Source organism: Dunckerocampus dactyliophorus, chromosome 6, assembly GCF_027744805.1.
Source record: "Dunckerocampus dactyliophorus isolate RoL2022-P2 chromosome 6, RoL_Ddac_1.1, whole genome shotgun sequence".
NCBI lineage: Eukaryota > Metazoa > Chordata > Actinopteri > Syngnathiformes > Syngnathidae > Dunckerocampus > Dunckerocampus dactyliophorus.
Window position 1 is genome coordinate 17370168 of NC_072824.1, and position 17538 is coordinate 17387705.

General features: G+C 38.3%; 2 protein-coding genes across 2 annotated transcripts in view; both read right to left on the reverse strand.

The window, feature by feature from the left end:
* The window catches only part of prr36a (proline rich 36a), a 28864-nt gene extending 28571 nt beyond the window's left edge, over positions 1 to 293 (reverse strand). Inside the window, exon 1 of the mRNA XM_054779537.1 lies at positions 121 to 293. The gene's annotated coding sequence lies outside the window, so the exon portion shown is untranslated. The remainder of the gene's footprint in view (positions 1 to 120) is intronic.
* Positions 294 to 6365: 6072 nt separating this feature from the next.
* The window catches only part of LOC129183092 (mucolipin-1-like), a 28831-nt gene continuing 17658 nt past the window's right edge, over positions 6366 to 17538 (reverse strand). Inside the window, exons 7-14 of the mRNA XM_054779944.1 lie at positions 16598 to 16697; positions 15216 to 15322; positions 14995 to 15144; positions 14811 to 14912; positions 14611 to 14733; positions 13107 to 13313; positions 12008 to 12138; positions 6366 to 9230 (exon numbers count right to left, since the gene is read on the reverse strand). Coding sequence (XP_054635919.1) covers positions 9194 to 9230; positions 12008 to 12138; positions 13107 to 13313; positions 14611 to 14733; positions 14811 to 14912; positions 14995 to 15144; positions 15216 to 15322; positions 16598 to 16697 — 957 coding nt within the window. The 3' untranslated portion in view covers positions 6366 to 9193. The remainder of the gene's footprint in view (positions 9231 to 12007; positions 12139 to 13106; positions 13314 to 14610; positions 14734 to 14810; positions 14913 to 14994; positions 15145 to 15215; positions 15323 to 16597; positions 16698 to 17538) is intronic.

Genomic DNA, 17538 nt, shown 5'->3' on the forward strand with positions numbered 1-17538 from the left:
TGTTGACTTTGCTTGTGTCATTGACGAAAATAATATATTAGAGCCTCTAATATAAATGTGGTCTAATTTAGAGGAGTGTGTCTCGCGCCAGAGACGTCACGCCATGTAAATTGCTCTTACCTTTCAGCCGAAAGAACAGCCTTTCCTTTGCTGGGGGCAAAACACACAAAAAAAATGTCGACGGGTTGCTAAATGTCTCAGGAGTAACAATAGCGGCGTCCCCCTTTCTGAGTGTCCTTTCCTCCACGTTTAAACCGCGGTAGGCTTTCCTCGCTCATAAAGGACGCGGGCGGGGGGAGTGGTGGCTTGAAGAGGGGAAGCGTGGTGGCCAGAAGGGGAATATGCAAATTAACCCCCGTCGAGGGCCAATCAACGAGAAGGATCTGTGCATATGCAAATATTATTGACGTCATTACAGGGGCTGTCGCGAGATCTGATGAGGCAGTTCACACCATTTTTTTCCCACCAAGAGCCACATACTGAAAAATACAAAGGCGCGGGGACCACCTTCACATTTTAAAATATTTATTACATTTTCTAAAAAGTCTGAAACATGTTCAACGCATTTAAGTAATCTTTTTTTGTCTATAAATTGTATATACTGGATTAAGAAATTGTATTTGTATTTGTACTTTATTTATCCCACAGCGGGGAAATTCACTTGTTGCAGCAGCAAGCAAGATACGCAAGTAAAGAATACAGAGTAAAGAATACATAGTGACTACAACATGGTTCAGGAGAAAATGTGCAAAAATACTCATGCTAATAATGTTTAAAAATGAATCCTAAAAGAAAATCCCTGATTTAATTAACATTTTAAACTAAATGTAATGCCGTATTTCCCTTACCAATCTAATAAAATGTCATTTCTTTTTTAAATTTAATTTAAATATATCTATATTAATTCTGTAGCATAGCGGTTCGTTGTGGAGAATTTTTGCCATTAGTTGTTCAATGAAACAACTTGATTAAAGTACTGTACGCACATATATTATTTCTAGAAACCAAATATCCAGTCAATTATCTTGGAATTTTTGGGCAAATATTTAAAGTTGGACACTTTCCATGATCAATTTTTGATTTATTTTGTACTCAGTCAAGCGATCCAGATCACACATCATCCAGGTAACTGCTGAAGAATATAGCCAATAGATGAATCCATGGTAATCATAACCAGTAATAGTGGTTTATAGTAGCAAAATATGAAAGAAATGCATTCACTCTCTCATCGTAGCTGAAGTAGTTTTGAATATAATCAAAGAATCGCCATAATGTTTCCGACTTGTGAAGATAAAAAACAAACACAGTAGTAGAAGAGTCCACTTCCCTATGGTACAAGGGCCACAATGGCTGTGTGTGAATGCCTTGTTTCTTCTCTGAAGCTGCAGCTGCTGCCTCCACAATAGACATCAATGAATAGGCACACGTGCACACGCACACACACACACACACACACACACACACACACACAAAGAGCACTGCAAAATACTGGGAGAAAAGGATTGAATGGGATAAGACTGTTATGTTCGTTTTGTCAAACTCTGAGGTAGTGAGGGAAAAAAAGAGAATGGAATCGTTTCAGACAAAAGTGCACAATCTGATGTGAAAGTGTCTCTCTGTGTGTGTGTGTGTGTGTGTGTGTGTGTGTGCGCATCTTTCTCTGGCACTTTCTTCTTCTTCTCAGCTTTTCCACTTGACAGCGGACGGGATGCCAGGGCTAGGGGAAAACCCATAAACTCTCCCTTAAGTCCACTGAAGATTTACTGGTAAAATGTTCCACTTTGTCCTAGTACGCAGCGTTTTTAAAACAATTATAATAAGTGTATCAAGAAGTACTCGGACAGATTTATTCACCAACACAATGGATCTGAAAGAAAACAATCAATATGTGGAGACTTGCAGCTTGAGAAAAATATTACATTTACCATCGAGGACCTCCATTAAACGTATTTGGACATATAACAATTGTAAATATAATAATAACTTCAATACTTGGATGCAAATCATTTGCAAGACGTTGTTCCATGTAGATGCATTCCCACGTGGCCATCGAAGAATATTCCAAAAAGTTTGGACTTGTTCTGTCTGGCTAACTTGGAGTAAAACAACTACAAAGCCTCCCGTGTTTGGAAATCTCATATATTTATTTGAACTAAGGTCAACTTGTAAAAGAACTACGGGAAAAGTACGGAGAGACTAGGAAATGTTGGCGAATGTTGACGAGCTAAACGGCAATGCTGCACGGAAAATGTGAAGTGACGAGATTTTTTAGAAGAGAAATTGTGAAATTCTGAAAAAAAAAAAACGGGACTTGTTTTTGAATGCCGAAAATAGATAAGCTGAATATTTCGGCGTTTGAACGGGCTGAATCGGTTGAGAAATGTGTATTTAGCTTTAAGTGAATTCTCAAGATCAAAAGGGAATTTGTGTCACACAAAATGTGGAAAAGAAGGAATTTTTGGAATGCCTGAATGTTTTGATGACGGAAAGGTTTTGAAAAATGTGGAAAAATACGCCTCCCTGGTGAGGTGTTCCGAGACGACCAGCCGAGAGGAGGCCCCCCCCAGGGTGGACCTACAACATGCTGGTAACGTCTCGCAACTGGCCTGTGGCCGGGGACCGAGAGGTCTGGACTTCCCTACTGAGATTGCTGCCACCAGGATAAGCGGAAGAAGATTGATAGAAAAATTCAAATTCATATCACTGGGAATTGTCAGGCTGAAAATTGTGGAAAACTGACAAAACCAGAAATTTTTGGAATGCCCAAAAGAGATAACCTGAATATTTTGGTGTTGGAATGGTTTGAATTGGTTGAGAAATGTGGAATTAGTAAGAATTCTCAAGGACAAAAGGAATTCCATAAAATGTGGAATTATGAGAAAAGTATACATTTTTTGGATATGGAAAATCGTCAGCTTGAATGTTTTGATGCTGGAATGGTTCGAGAAATGTAAAAAAATTCATTTCAGTGGAATTTTTGGGCCGGAAAATGTGGAATTCAATGAAAAACAAAAAACCGGAATTCTACAATCTACAATTGTACATCCTAATGTCCTCAATGCGATGGAACAGAGAAATGGTGAAAAATTCAAATTGATTTTCATGGAAATGTTCGGGTTGAGAACTGTTGAATTCCCCCAAAAAACATGAATTTTTAGAATGCGGATAATAAATAAGCTGAATACTTTGGTGTTGGAATGGTTTGAACGTTTGACAAAGGTGGAATTAGTAAGCATCCTCAAGAGCAAGAGGAATTTTTGTAACATAAGATGTAGAAATACGAGAAAGGTGGCAATTTTTGGAATGTCTAAAATGGTCCACCTGCATGTTTTAATGATGGACTGGTTTGAGAAATCTGGAAAAATTAATTTCAATAGAATTCTAGGGCCAAATAATGTGGAATTCCAAGAATGTTGGAGATGTGGAAAATTGTTCGTCCTAAATGAGCTGAATGATTTCATTTCGGAATGGTTTGAATCAGTTGAAAAATGCGCAACTTGTAAAAATCTTCCGTTCAATTTCAGCAGCCAAGCGGGATTACACAAAATGTGGAACTTTTTTGAAACGAGCTGATATACAGCCATCGTGCCGCGCTCGGGTTGAACGTGTTGATGTTCAGAAATAACTGAGCGTCAACAAAACGGGGCGCAACCAAAATGTACTCAGAGGCCAAGTCAGTGGCCTGATCTGAAGGCGTCGACACTTCAATCACATCTTGACTGTTTATGTGCTCCATTTCCAAGTCATGCAACAATGTGTCATACTGTGCTGCCATAGTCCATTTCTGCCTGCTTTGTCATGTTGTTGCAGCAGGGTGTGTCTCAGCCCACGCGTATAAAAATCCTACACACTTCAGAGGAACTGATGACCTAAAATGTAAAAAAAAGAAAAAGATCCAAACTATAAATATATGGTTCCGACTGCCAATTTGCCAATTGAAGCTGTGACTCACTGTGGACGACATGGAACAGAAAAGGGGTGCGTTCAAGTCCAACAAAAGAGTAGATGGAGTAGAACGTTCACATCAAGGCAAGACCAACACACAGCCATTGTGTAGCAGCGGTAGTTGAGTCAATAAAAGCAATCATCTACTCTGATAAAGCACATATCAAAATGATTTGTAGCCCAGACAGGAAGCAAGAAGGTATACATAATACATGACGATATTACGTGAAGTGGGTGGATAGCAAACATGTGCCTTACTATCCGAAAAGCAGCGTCTGGTATATAACCAGGAAATGACATCATCGCTTTAGACTGGTACTTGCAATTTCTCCTCTCTGGACAATCTGTAACTTTGCAACATAGTGAAACATATGACACATGCTGAAAAATGAAAAAATGCAAGGGCCAGGGATGTTTTGTGAAGCAACACATGTAGCTATATGATCGGAAGTTATACATATTTCACCAAAAAACTGCATCTCAGCTTTGTGATATACTGTAGGTGAAAAGTCGCGTTATTCTTCTCCCCGTTCCCCCTGGAGGGTTTTTGCATTTTTTTAAAATTATTTTGCAATTTTACTTTCTTCTTAAATCTTTGTCAGTTTTCTTGTCATAATATTATGACTTTATTCACATATTATAACTTTTTCCCAACTGAATTTTCCAAAAATGACAACTTCATTTTGTCTTGTTTCTCGTAATATTAATGTTCTCGTAATATTAAAATGTAATATTTAATAACAGGTTGGACAAATTTATTAATAAGAATGAATTACTAGCAGGTAGTCAATACGGACACAGAGCTAACATTTCAACTTCCGTGACACTGATCGACATCACGGAGGAAATCACTACTGCTATGGACCACAGAAAGTGTGCAGTTGCAGTATTTATGGATCTGACAAAAGCTTTCGATACAATTAATCACAATATTTTAACAACCAAATTGGAAAGGTATGGAATCAGAGGATTACAGTAGTCTTGAATTGGGTTAAAAGCTACCTAGCAAACAGGAAGCAATTTGTAAAGTTAGGAGAATATACATCTCGGAGTTTAAATATTACATGTGGAGTACCCCAGGTGTCCACGTTGGGACCAAAACTGTTCAATTTGTATATCAATGACATATGTAAAGTAACAAAGGACTTAAAGTCGGTCTTATTTGCGGATGATACCACTGCCTTTTGTTCTGGGGAAAGCACACAAGAACTGATTAAAAAGGTGAAGGATGAAATGGTCATATTAAAGTCATGGTTTGACAGAAACAGATTATCCTTGAACCGAAGTAAATCTAAAATAATGCTATTTGGAAATAGCAGAAGGGATACGTACGATCAAATACAAATAGAAGGAGTGAATATTGAAAGAACGGGGATCAAAATAGACGAAAAAATGAGTTGGAAATCTCATATTAAATATATACAACAAAAGGTGGTGAGAAATATCTCTATATTGAATAAAGCAAAATATGTTCTTGATCAAAAATCACTCCACACTCTGTACTGTTCCTTAGTACTACCATATCTATCGTATCGCGTGGGGATATAGGGTAATAATTATAAAGTAATCTTCATTCACTTACTGTTCTGCAAAAAAGATCTGTGAGGATAATTCATAATGCCAAGTATAGAGAACATACAAACCCTTTATTTTTAAAATCACAGATATTAAAATATTCAGATTTAGTACACTTTCAAACTGCTAAAATAATGCATAAAGTTAAAAATAATTTGTTACCCATAAACGTCATACAGTATTTCTCTATCAGAGAGACAAATATGATCTTAGAGGAAAATTCAACTTAAAACATTTATATGCGAGAACTACGCTGAAAACCCACAGCATTTCAGTATGTGGTATTAAATTATGGAACGGATTGAATAAGGAACTCAAACAATGCACCAAGATGAGCAAATTCAAAAAACAATACAAGCAGTTGATGTTTGCTAAATACAAGGCAGAAGAGTCTTGATCACCACAATGATGTTCTGTCATGCTCGTTTATTATTATTATTAATTATTACACTGATTATTATATAAAAATATGACATGGAATGCAGGAAATGAATAATATGTACTGAGTGATATGTACTCTTCTAAAATTGTGACTTTTTTCTGATTAGAATATTTTTTCTCTTAATATTTTGACTTTATTCTTGTAAAATTACAGCTGGTATTTTTTTTTTCCAATTTCTGCAGTTTCTTTTTTTAATTTTCCAACTACAGTATTTAAACTTTCTTCTTGTAAAATTTCTTCTTTATTCCCACAATATTTATAATAAGTTTTTCCCAAATCAAATTTTCAGAAAATTGCAACTTTATTCATTGTTTTGTTTCTCATAATGTTACAACTTTTTTAATCATCTTTTTTCTTTAATATTTCAACTCCATGCTACTAAAATGAAATTATTTTTCCTCACTTTACATTATTCTTGTAAAATTATGACTTTTTGTTGTTAGATTACAACTTGTTTCTTTTAATATTTTGACTTTATTCTTGTGAAACGACTGCTGATTTTTCCATTTTTGTTAGTTTATTTTAGTTTTGGCGATAAATCATATTTTTAGAATGTGGCGTAGGCCAATACAAAAACAGCCGTGGTTGGCAAATGGCCCCTGGGCCGTATTTTTGGACACCCCTGCGCGAGGGGGTGGTCAACTCAATCCAAATATCAATAGTATCAATACCAGGGGTAGGGGTCATTATCAGACTGATACGAGCAGAATGAGATCAATAGTTTTCAGTTGTCATCCATGTTTATTTTGACAAAAATCATATGTGTTTTTTGTTATGTTCATGTTGTTACATTGTTGATACTGTTATATTTATATATCATTTGCAAAGTCTGGGAATAAATTCCTGCACACAAGAGGGCTTTGGGGGCAAAAAGCGACAGAATTTTAATGAGAGCCAACAGTACTTTTTGCTTTTGTTTACTTATACTACCTATATTTTACTCCAATTGTAGGTCATATAATTTGATGTTGTCTTATATCTTTGTATAAAGTATTGTTAAATTGTTGATTAAAAATATATGTATTGTTTGCCTAACATCTTTGTCCTGCGTTTTATTCTGATTATAATCATGATCAACAAATTAGGTAAATCACAAAATTATTCAAAGATCTTCAAAAATCGAAACCAAATTTTGGAATATCACCCATCCCTACGAAACATTTGACTCCTAAAAATCCACAGTTAAAAAAAATGTATGGTACACTATTTGAGACGTGATTCCTTCGCGCCCTCTTTCGGAAAGTTGGAGGTATTGCAAGCAAATCACTTACAGCAGGGTTGTCGTGGAAAAACTATTTAGAATCACTGACGGGGCTACGGGGTGGCCACTCCGGGTCACTCTTCGGCCACCCCAGTGGTCATTTTCAATTCAGGTATCAACTTATAGCCACCCCTGTGTAAGTAATGGTCTCACCTTGGCCACTCCAGTGAAAAATGTCTGGCTCCGCCACTTTTTAGGATCCCTGTTCAAATGATATTGCAGTTTATTACCACATATTCCTGGTAATTCCTATGGATCATTTGACTGAATTTTGCACCCCTGGTTAGGATAACAAGACGATATGACATCAAAGATGATCCAGGACACTTTAATAGAGCAGATAACACAATAACTAAAATGTTTTCTCCTATTTTACATTTTGTCAAGTACTGAGCAAGTGCAGAATGTTTGTAAAATAATATTTACACAATGTGTTGGGCACATGTAAGATCTAAATACACATACAGTATGTATATAATCCATCCATGTACTATGCCGCGTGTCCTCACGGGGGTATGCTGGAACCTATCCCAGCTGACTTTGGGCGAGAGGCGGGGTACACCCGGTTTGACTGGTTGCCAGCCAATCGCAGGGCACATACAGACAAACAACCAATCACAAACACAATTTAGGGTCACCGATTAACCTAAGATGCATGTTTTTGGAATGTGGGAGGCAACCAGAGTAACCGGAGAAAACCCACGCACGCATCTCGCCAATCTCCAGACTGTGGCCATCATGCTATATGTATGTCTATCATATAACAACATATAACAAAGGTTTTGCCTTCTACAGCCATGCAAAGTCCATCAAATATTCCACTTAAACATGTTTTTTTCTGGCTTGTTAAACACAAATGAATGAAGGTCTTTCTAATCTTTGAACACAAGAAAAAAAAAAAAGCATTCAACAATTGTGCGTTCCATGTGATATACAGCATAAAATAAGTATAATAAAATCATAAATTAAGAGAAAGGGGAGCCAAACTATTACAGCACGGCCACATGCATGTTTTGTAAGTTGACTCATTTGTGACAAACCTAAAGGGTGCTTCTTTTGGCAAGACAATAACAGTTATTATTTTTTATTTTTCATCTAAAAAACTATCAAATCAAATCAAAGTTTCCAAAAGTGGATAATGAAGTCCCATTATAGGCAGTTTGTGCAGGCTCCTCCTCCATTTTTTGGTAATAATGACCAAACACTGAGCAATACATAGATTGTGCAATCTAATCTAACACAGCAAGCGGATGGACCACTAGTATGCTTTAGCAGCATAACTGCAGCAGGAGAGGCACTCTTAAACGTCATACACTAAAATGTAGCATTGTTGTACATTCGTGCACACTGTGCATGTATTGCGAAGAGATCATGTGATGTGTAATCTACTTTCTTGACACAATTTGAAGTCCCAAAAAAGTAGAAAATCAGTCAGCACCATCATGAGTGTACAGCTGCAGTCCTGGTGCCAACTCTGGGTTGTGCATCACCCAAAAAAAGTAAGAACACTCAATGGGTACCCTGTGTAAAAAGGTGATCCACACTGAGGCCACAGCAAAAAAAAAACAACCTGTTTCGGTCCCAATGTTTGCTGTGCATTGGCCTGCTGGGTTTTGTTTCATTTTGCTGACAGAATAAACTGACGAGCAGGTAAAAACATACATCCTCTGCGGATCAAATTCATAAAAACACTGAACCGAGCCAAAAATGGACCGGAGACATAAATACACGTGCTAAAAGTAATCCACAAAGCAACTTCGGGCGTTCCCGAGTTCTTCCTGATGAGGTGGCTGCAGGAATAATAAAAGACTCACACGTTCCTTTATCAGAATGCTGGGCCAACTGATGGACGACTCCTCTTTCAGTCAAGTGCTGGAAAAAAGCTTGTTCGGGGGGCAGGGCACAGACCACGTGCAGTGCAGTGCGTCTTTGTGGCCAGCACGGGGGTGCTTGAGTGGCTTTCTGGGTCATCAGTTGACCAGAAGGACATCCTCATATGTTGTTGTTCTGATAGAAAAATATAGGATGATGTCAGTGTTTCCCATACATTCTTTCGGACACAAATACATTCGGCAGCGCTGTACCTGTTCGTCCTCGCTCATATACACATTACAATGGGGCTGCCTGTAACTCTGCTTGTTAACACACCTCATACGCACTTGGTCTGCCAAAGAATAATAACATGTAGCAGGAGGGATCCGTTTTGCCAAATTGACGGCATTGTCGCTATATTCATCGAGTAATCACACCCCTCGAGATGCACCTTTTCAAAAAAGGCAACTATCGCCAAATCTATTAAAAAGACTTTTGGAGACTAAAACGACGAGGCTCTCAAACGTCTTCTGGGATATAACTGGTTTCGTGTGGCAGAGGTAGAAATGTGTGTGTTCAAGTTAAAGAACACGGCAGTTTGTCATCTATTTGGTGGATTTATTAAGCGGAAGCAATGTCGGAGAAAGTTATGTACCGTCATCCCTCGTTTATCGCGGTTAATTGGTTCCAGACCCGACCGCCATAAGCAAATTTCCAAAAAGTCGGATTCAATATTAATAAATGGTACATTTTCGTACTTGGAGCATAGAAACCGGTTTATGGCTTTCTAAATACAATCCTTACCAATATTAGAGCCCTGTTGACATGACATAACACATTTGCACTCCTATTATTCTTTGTATACACCACATTTCTCGACTGCAATGCGCAAGCTACGAGATCACTGCAGGGACGCAAGAGACGGCCATGGCTTTAACCATTAGCAAACTAGCGAGCTAAATAGTTAGCCTCCAATTTATTTACTGCATTCTAAACTGACGAAATGGAGGAGTGGAGGAGAAGGACAAAGAAGCCAAAAACTTACCACTTCCACAAGGAATGGGAGGAGAAGTTATTTTCACTCTATCATGTCGGACATGTCATGGCTGACTCCATGCAGTGTGTCAGTAATCTAATGTCATGTCTCAATAATGGAATATTACTGATGCCTAGTGGACAGAATACTACATATACCTTTACCGTTGCTTTTCTAGATTTTTTGACTAATAATACGCCAGTCAACAACAAAATAGCAATCATTTATTAAGTTTGGAAACGCAGAGGAGTGATATTGTGAGGGATGACTGTGTAGGTTTCACTTTTGCATCTCAAAGCACTGGTAAGTCTGGTGCATTCCAGGACCACCAAGCAATTAATGACAAAAAACATCACCTGTCATAAACTTGTAAAATTAGTGGGCTTTCTAACAGAGGCTCTGACATGAAAGCTTCTATCACTCTTCCCAACGAGCAGCGGGTGCTGCTGTGGGCCCCTACCTCATCTCAAAGCACTCACAGGTGGCTCCGTCTTGTTTGTGACATTAAAAAAATGACAAAAAGAAGCGACAGAAGAAAGTAGCAGTTCCCAGCATATTTGATGTACTTTTCAGGTTTTTTTTTAACTCACTTTTTGTCTCGCACAACGCTATTCCTACTGCACATAAAAAAATGCATCATGGCCAATTATGCAAATTAGACGATGACATCATTAAACATGAAATCAACCCGTCCTCCTCCAATCCAACACCGTCACAAATAGTTTGCAGGCCTGCGGGAAACACTGAACGTCTAACAGAATCCATCCGAGGACTCTTCAATCTCTGATTTGTTCAGATGTTGAATCCATTTTCCCATGGGAAATAGACTCCACCCATTCCAGGGTCAAACTGTCACCATGCTGTTCAGTTAAAGATCCCTTTGCACCTGTACTTTCCAAACATAAATGGTCCTAACAATTATACGCATATGTATAGAGCAGGGGTGTCCAAACTTTTTCCAGCAAGGGCCACATACTGAAAAACGAAAGGATGCAAGGGCCACTTTGATATTTTGTAAACCAACACAGAGAGAGAGATATGCTAAGAAGCTACATGTATATGTAGCTCAATAAAAAACTGCATTTCACCTTTATAATATAAGTGAAATATAAGGTAATATACATGAAATGCTACGAAAAATGACGTTTTTTCCGGAGTAATACGAGTTTATTCTTGTAAAATTGCGACTTTTATTCTTCATTCGATGATGACTTTTTTCTTAATATTTTGACTTTATTCCTGTAAAATTACAGCTGTTTTTTTCCCATTTCTGCTGTTTTTTTTTAAAATTTATTTTCCAACGATTTCATTTAAGCTTTTCTTTTAGAAATGTTCTCCTCGTAATTATAACTTTATTCCCATAATATTTTTTATCTTTAAAAAAAAAAAAAAAATTTACATTACAAGTTTATTCTCATGAAATTGCAACTTTTTTCCCGTTGGAAACCAATTTTTTTCTGTCAATATTTTGACATTCCATTTCTGCTGTTTTTTTTGTACAATTTTCCAAATGTTTCAACTTTCTTCTTGTATATTTTCTTCTCCTATTATTTTCACTTTATTCTCATGTTATAAATTTTCCCCCAACCTAAGTTTCCAAAAATTACAACTTTATTGTTTTTCACTTAAAAAAAAAACTTTGATATTTCAAATTCATTGTACGAAAATGCCATTTTTCCTTTCCATTATTATTATTTTTTTCCTTGCTAGATTACAAGTCTTCTCTTAATATTTTGACTTTTGATTGATTTTCCCATTTTTGCTGCTGTTGTTGTTGTTGGTGGGTTTTTTTTATTTCCTTGTTAAAATTAAATTTTTAGACTCTGCTGCGGACCGATAAAATCACAGTGCAAAGTGCGGCCCTGGACACCCCTGGTATAGAGCTTCTGCTGTTTGTCAGGACACAGGAATATGACACGTGTGTGGTTGTTGTTACCTGTCACAGCAGCAGAAAAAGGAGCATGGTGATGTCTCCAAACCCCGGAACTTTCCGGAACTTGGTGCGTCTGTGCACTCTGCTATGAAGGCATGTAGGTCTGTAATGTGGATGGGCTCCTGGGTTTGGTGCTGGATACAGAATAGGACACAGAGTGGTATTTTTCCTCTTTTCTAGGGCAGTGTTGCTAGATGTGACATTCTTATGTGAGTATCAAGTGGGTTTCACTTTTAATCAGCTGCTTAAATACAGAAGTGACACAAATAGCGGAGCTCAATGAGTGAACGGGTGGATGTTAGAAGCCACGATAATGCTATGTATTATGCCATGCAATAATAAAACATCATCAGATATACATTTGTCCCTCGTCACTTCGCGGTTCGAATTTGGCGGCTTCACTTTATCACGGTTTTTCAAAATAAACTATTTTTCATAAATTATCGGTGTTTTGTGGTTGACTAAGGCCTACTATTAGTTTTAAAAAATATGCATATTTAAACACTTTTTAAGTATTCTTGAAGCCTTTTCAAGCATAAAAATGCATTCAGAAGACGCATTTAAAGACGTGATATGTCGTATTCTACACTGGTCACTAGGAGTCAATCATGCTACTGTCGTGTATTGTGTAGTTCTGAGCTGCTGTTTAGAGTGTGGGCTATAGAGGGCAGTGACGTTCTAGGTTAGAGTTAGCTTTCAAGTGTAAAGATAACAATGGGTTGTTATTTCATGTCTAGAGAGCTCTAATAATGTTAAAAAAAACATATGTTGAAGGTCGTAAACAGGTTTGCTATGCTCTAACTACTGAAATATTCAATTTATAAATAAGGAATGCTCCTTTGTGGAAATCCACTTTTGGGAAATCACAGTTGGGTCTGGAATTAATGGCGGTAAATAAGGGATTACTGACCACATAATCCACAGCTGAGTGAGGACTTTCTGTCAGTGTATGTATCATTATGCACTTTTTATTACATTAATTGTATTATTTTATTTGATCATATTATATTTTCATTACATTTTTTTATACTTTTATTTTGTTAAATTATAATATAATAATTTGTATCATACATTTAAAAATGTGGATGAGGTGCGCTGCTACCTTGATGGCCTCGTAGGCTCCGGTGATGAGGGCGATGAAGAGCGACAGCACCATGTAAATGAAGAGGGAGATGAAGGTGTACAGGTACACCTGGCTGAACAGCCACACCAGCGTGCTGCTCTCTTGCATTCCCGAGAAGGTCACAAACATGTCGTCGCCATTGATGAGGGAGAAGAGGCATTCTGACACCATGGACAGGGAGCGGAACTGAAGGACACAACACAGTTCATCAAACCTTGGAAGGGTATTTTTCCTCTTCCACACACCTTTGTTGCACCTCTGATACGACTTACAATGCTAGAAAATGAATTCCAGTTTGATAGGGGCTACTGTAGTAGTGTATAATAGAGTGTGTTTGTTGTGTTCACTAATATGATGGTTTCATGCAAATTATGTGCAATGCAGGTAAAATGTGTACCTAAATCAAGGTAGGCCATTCTGCCTTTTAGATCTCAAGGCAGGCTGCTACCGTAATGCCGTAGACAAGTACAGCCAGCGACGTGCAGTTACTGTCCTGCGAACAGTAAGTGTTCGGCGGGTCACTTGTTTGGTATGTAGGATATCTCTTGTGGCTTGGATAGGGGTATAGACTAGGCTTCAATGGACCACAGAAGACCTCGGTGACAAAGATGGTATCTACCTTCGGAACCACACTGATGCAAATCTGATGCAATGGAATAAAATACAATTATAAATTTAAAATAATTAAAAAATAAAAAAACAATATAGGAAAAAATAAAGACATAGAATGATTGAAACTCACAAATTAAAAAAATATAATATTACTGCATATGGAACCAAAAATATATATATATACACTTTGACTTTAAAACAGAATCCTTTGCCAAAGAATGAATTAATAATAACAATGGATTAGATTTGATAGAGTGCTTTTCAAGGTACTCAAAGGGCTTCACAGTGAAGTTAACCCATTGTTCATTCACTCCTCAGTCACACTCTGAGGTAGACTGACAGAAACCTGGCTGCCAATTTGCGTTTCCAACCACCACCACCAAACATTTATTCGCATTCATACACCAGTGAGAGTGAAGTGTCTTGCCCGGGGACACAACAACAGTGACTGGGTTTCTGGATAACCTGCTCTACCTCCTGAGCCACTGCCAACCTTGAATTGAAGGCTAAAGTGGTTAATACAACACTGCATATACGGTAATGACTGGGAGCAGTATACGAATGTCATTTGAGTAATCCAATTGGATATTTATTACGTTTCTGTTGACACCATTCCATCTGTCCATCCATTTTCTATATCCAGGTGACCTGCAGCCTATCCCAGCCGACTTTGGGCGATGGTCAGGGTACACCCTGGACTGGTCACCAGTCAGTCACAGGCCACATATAGACAAACTTTTGGGATCTGTGAGGAAGCCCAAGTACCCAGGGAAAACACACACAGGCAGGGAGAGAACATGCAAACTCCAAACAGAGATTCTCCTGAGTGTTAGGTGGAAACATAAGAATCTTTCAAAGAGTATTACTTTACCTTGACATGGTATGGCCCCAGGACGATCCAACCACAGAAGCAGTAGCCCAGATAGATGACGGCAACACAGCAACAGAAGCGAATAACATTAGGAAAGGCTGCTCGAAGTGTCACGATCAGGATCTACTCAAGAAAATGAGATCACGTCAAACATTTCATCATGTTATTAGCTGATGTATAACAGTGAATGTGTAGCTTACGTTGTACTTCTGAAAGAAGGTGAGGTAGCGAATGACTCCCACCCAAACCAGGAGGGTGGAAGTTCCTAACAGGATGCCACACAGATCATAGGAGGACATATTCTGCCAGGAAAAAGACAGAAGATGAGCTACATTACGTAAAAGATAAAAAGACGGCATAATCTGCCAAAACCCCCATGCCCACCTTGGACTCAATGCCAATTTTGATAACACTTCCAATGATGGTGAGGATGTCACTGACAATGAGGAGGATGTACCACCCGTTGATGAACTCCATACGGTCAGCCCAGCACACTTTGCGATCCAGATTGTCCTTAAAGAACTGTACAAACTCCTGACAAACACACAAAGAGTTAGCCAGGCATAGATATGGTATAGCCGTTTCTCCCAGAAAGCACTGCTCACCTGCTGCAGCATGATGCCTCGCAAGATGGAGCGTCCACACAGCACCAATGACAGCGTGCACACGAGAGCCACGGCGACGTCAAACGCCACTCGTGTATAATTCTCAGCTGAGGATTCAAAGATCACCATGAAACTAAAGCTTCAACGGCTCTTAACAATTGGTAACAATATACAGGTTCACAATATCACAAGATTCAATACAAGAACTTCTTCCTTGAGAAAGACCAATCCATTGTCCGAGGATTTTACCATGCACTCCAATACATGTGGTTTGAACCACAAATTCAGTTGAACATCCGTCAACTTTAGCCTTAAATTTGTTCAAATTGAACACAAACATGCACCATGTATGCGTAAGTTACAAAATTACAGTACTGCCCAGTTTACCACTAATTCTCTTTCTACTCCTTTTCAGTCATGTTCGGTTGTGCAAGTGTAACCATATTATGTTACTTACTCTCATTTTATCAAGCATAAACTAAACCACGGATCGGCTTTTCTAATATTTTGTCCTACTGCAAACTACAACCACAATAATAAACAAATTGTCTAATGCGGTGGTTCTCAGCCTTTGTTCAGTGAAAACCAGAGAAAAGCATTTTTAATTGAAAAAAAGGAACACAATAAAGCACTGTAGCATCAGAATCTGATATTTAACTGTCTAATACAGTGCACATCTGTAGTGGTCTTGTTTGAAAAGTGAAAATAAATAAAATAAAATGTCCTGTCCTGTGCATCATCTTCCTACCACCTGCATGTCCTCTCTAATCCCATCTAGAAACCTCCTCTTTGGTCTTTCTCTTCTACTCCATCTTCAGCATCCTTCTACAAATATAGTCACAATCTGTCCTTCTCACATGGCCAAACCATCTCAGTCTGGCCTCCCTGACCTTCTCTCCCAGACGTCAAACGTGGCCGTTTGGGTTCTGATCTGCTTGTTTCTAATCCTGTCCATTCTGGTCATTCTAAAAAAAAAAATCTAAGCATCTTCAGCTCTGCCTCCTGTCTGTTGGTCAGAGCTGCCATCTCCGGACCATACATCAGGGCATTAGGCTAAATAGCAAACAAAGAAATAATTGACTTAACTATGAATAAAGCTTTGTGCAAAATAATTAATATAAAATTATAAAAATGTATTCATAATTAATATAATACAAATAATTAGAATGTCTTTTGGCAGTATAATAAAGATGTGTTCTGAAATGCAAATATAAATGAACGTATAAACATTATTTAATATTGTTTTTTCTGGATTTTTCTTCATGTTTTGTCTTTCTCAGTCATAAAAAACCTACCATAAAGGTTCTGTACTGCTCATCTATTTGTAAGGGAGTAATCTTACAAATCTTACAAAAGTGTGGGTGCCAGATGTTTATTCTCACCCTGTCCGGAGACACTGGGGTCTTTGCACTCCTTTATGGAGGCCTGGTTCTCCAGTCGTATCTTCACTTTGCCACTGTGAGCCTTGTTATCCAGAACGATCTATGTGAGCAAAAGAAGCAAGAAAATAATTTCCTGTTGTGTTATTCATATAACTGATGATCAACCTTTGAAGTATGACACAGACAAACATACTGACAATGCAGGTGTAAGTGCTTTTTTCTTGCCTACTGTATTATATTTTTGGACTGTTTTGAATCTTGACTCATATCTTTTATCACTGCATTTACATTTACCTGAAACAACCCACATACGCACACATCCAAAACACATGCAAACAACTACTGAAGTGTCAGCATCAAGCAGCGACAACATGGAAGGAAACAAAGATAAACAAAATAATGCAAAATATTAAACGTGTCACACCGCTTAGCCGGCCTAAACTGGCTTAAATGGGACAGGCTGCTGTCAACAATGGTTTTCCTTATTTAATGTTCATTGTGGTTCTGTAGCTCCAAAAGATTGATTAATTGATGGAAGTACTGTATGATGTTTTTTTTTCCTTCTTTTGACGGGAAATGATTTTCTCAATTGGGCTGCACGGCGGTCTAGTGGTTAGCATGTTAGCCACACAGTCACAGTCAGGAGATCGGGAAGACCAGGGTTAGAATCTCCGTTGGGAATTTCTGTGTGGAGTTTGCATGTTCTCCCCGTGCGTGTGTGGGTTTTCTCCGGGTACTCCGGTTTCCTCCCACATTCCAAAAACATGCATGTTAGGTTAATTGGAGACTCTAAATTGTCCATAGGTATGAATGTGCGTGTGAATGGTTGTTAGTCTATATGTGCCCTGCGATTGGCTGGCGACCAGTCCATGGTGTACCCCGCCTGTTGCCCGAAGTCAGCTGGGATAGGCTCCAGCATACCCCAGCGACCCTAATGAGGT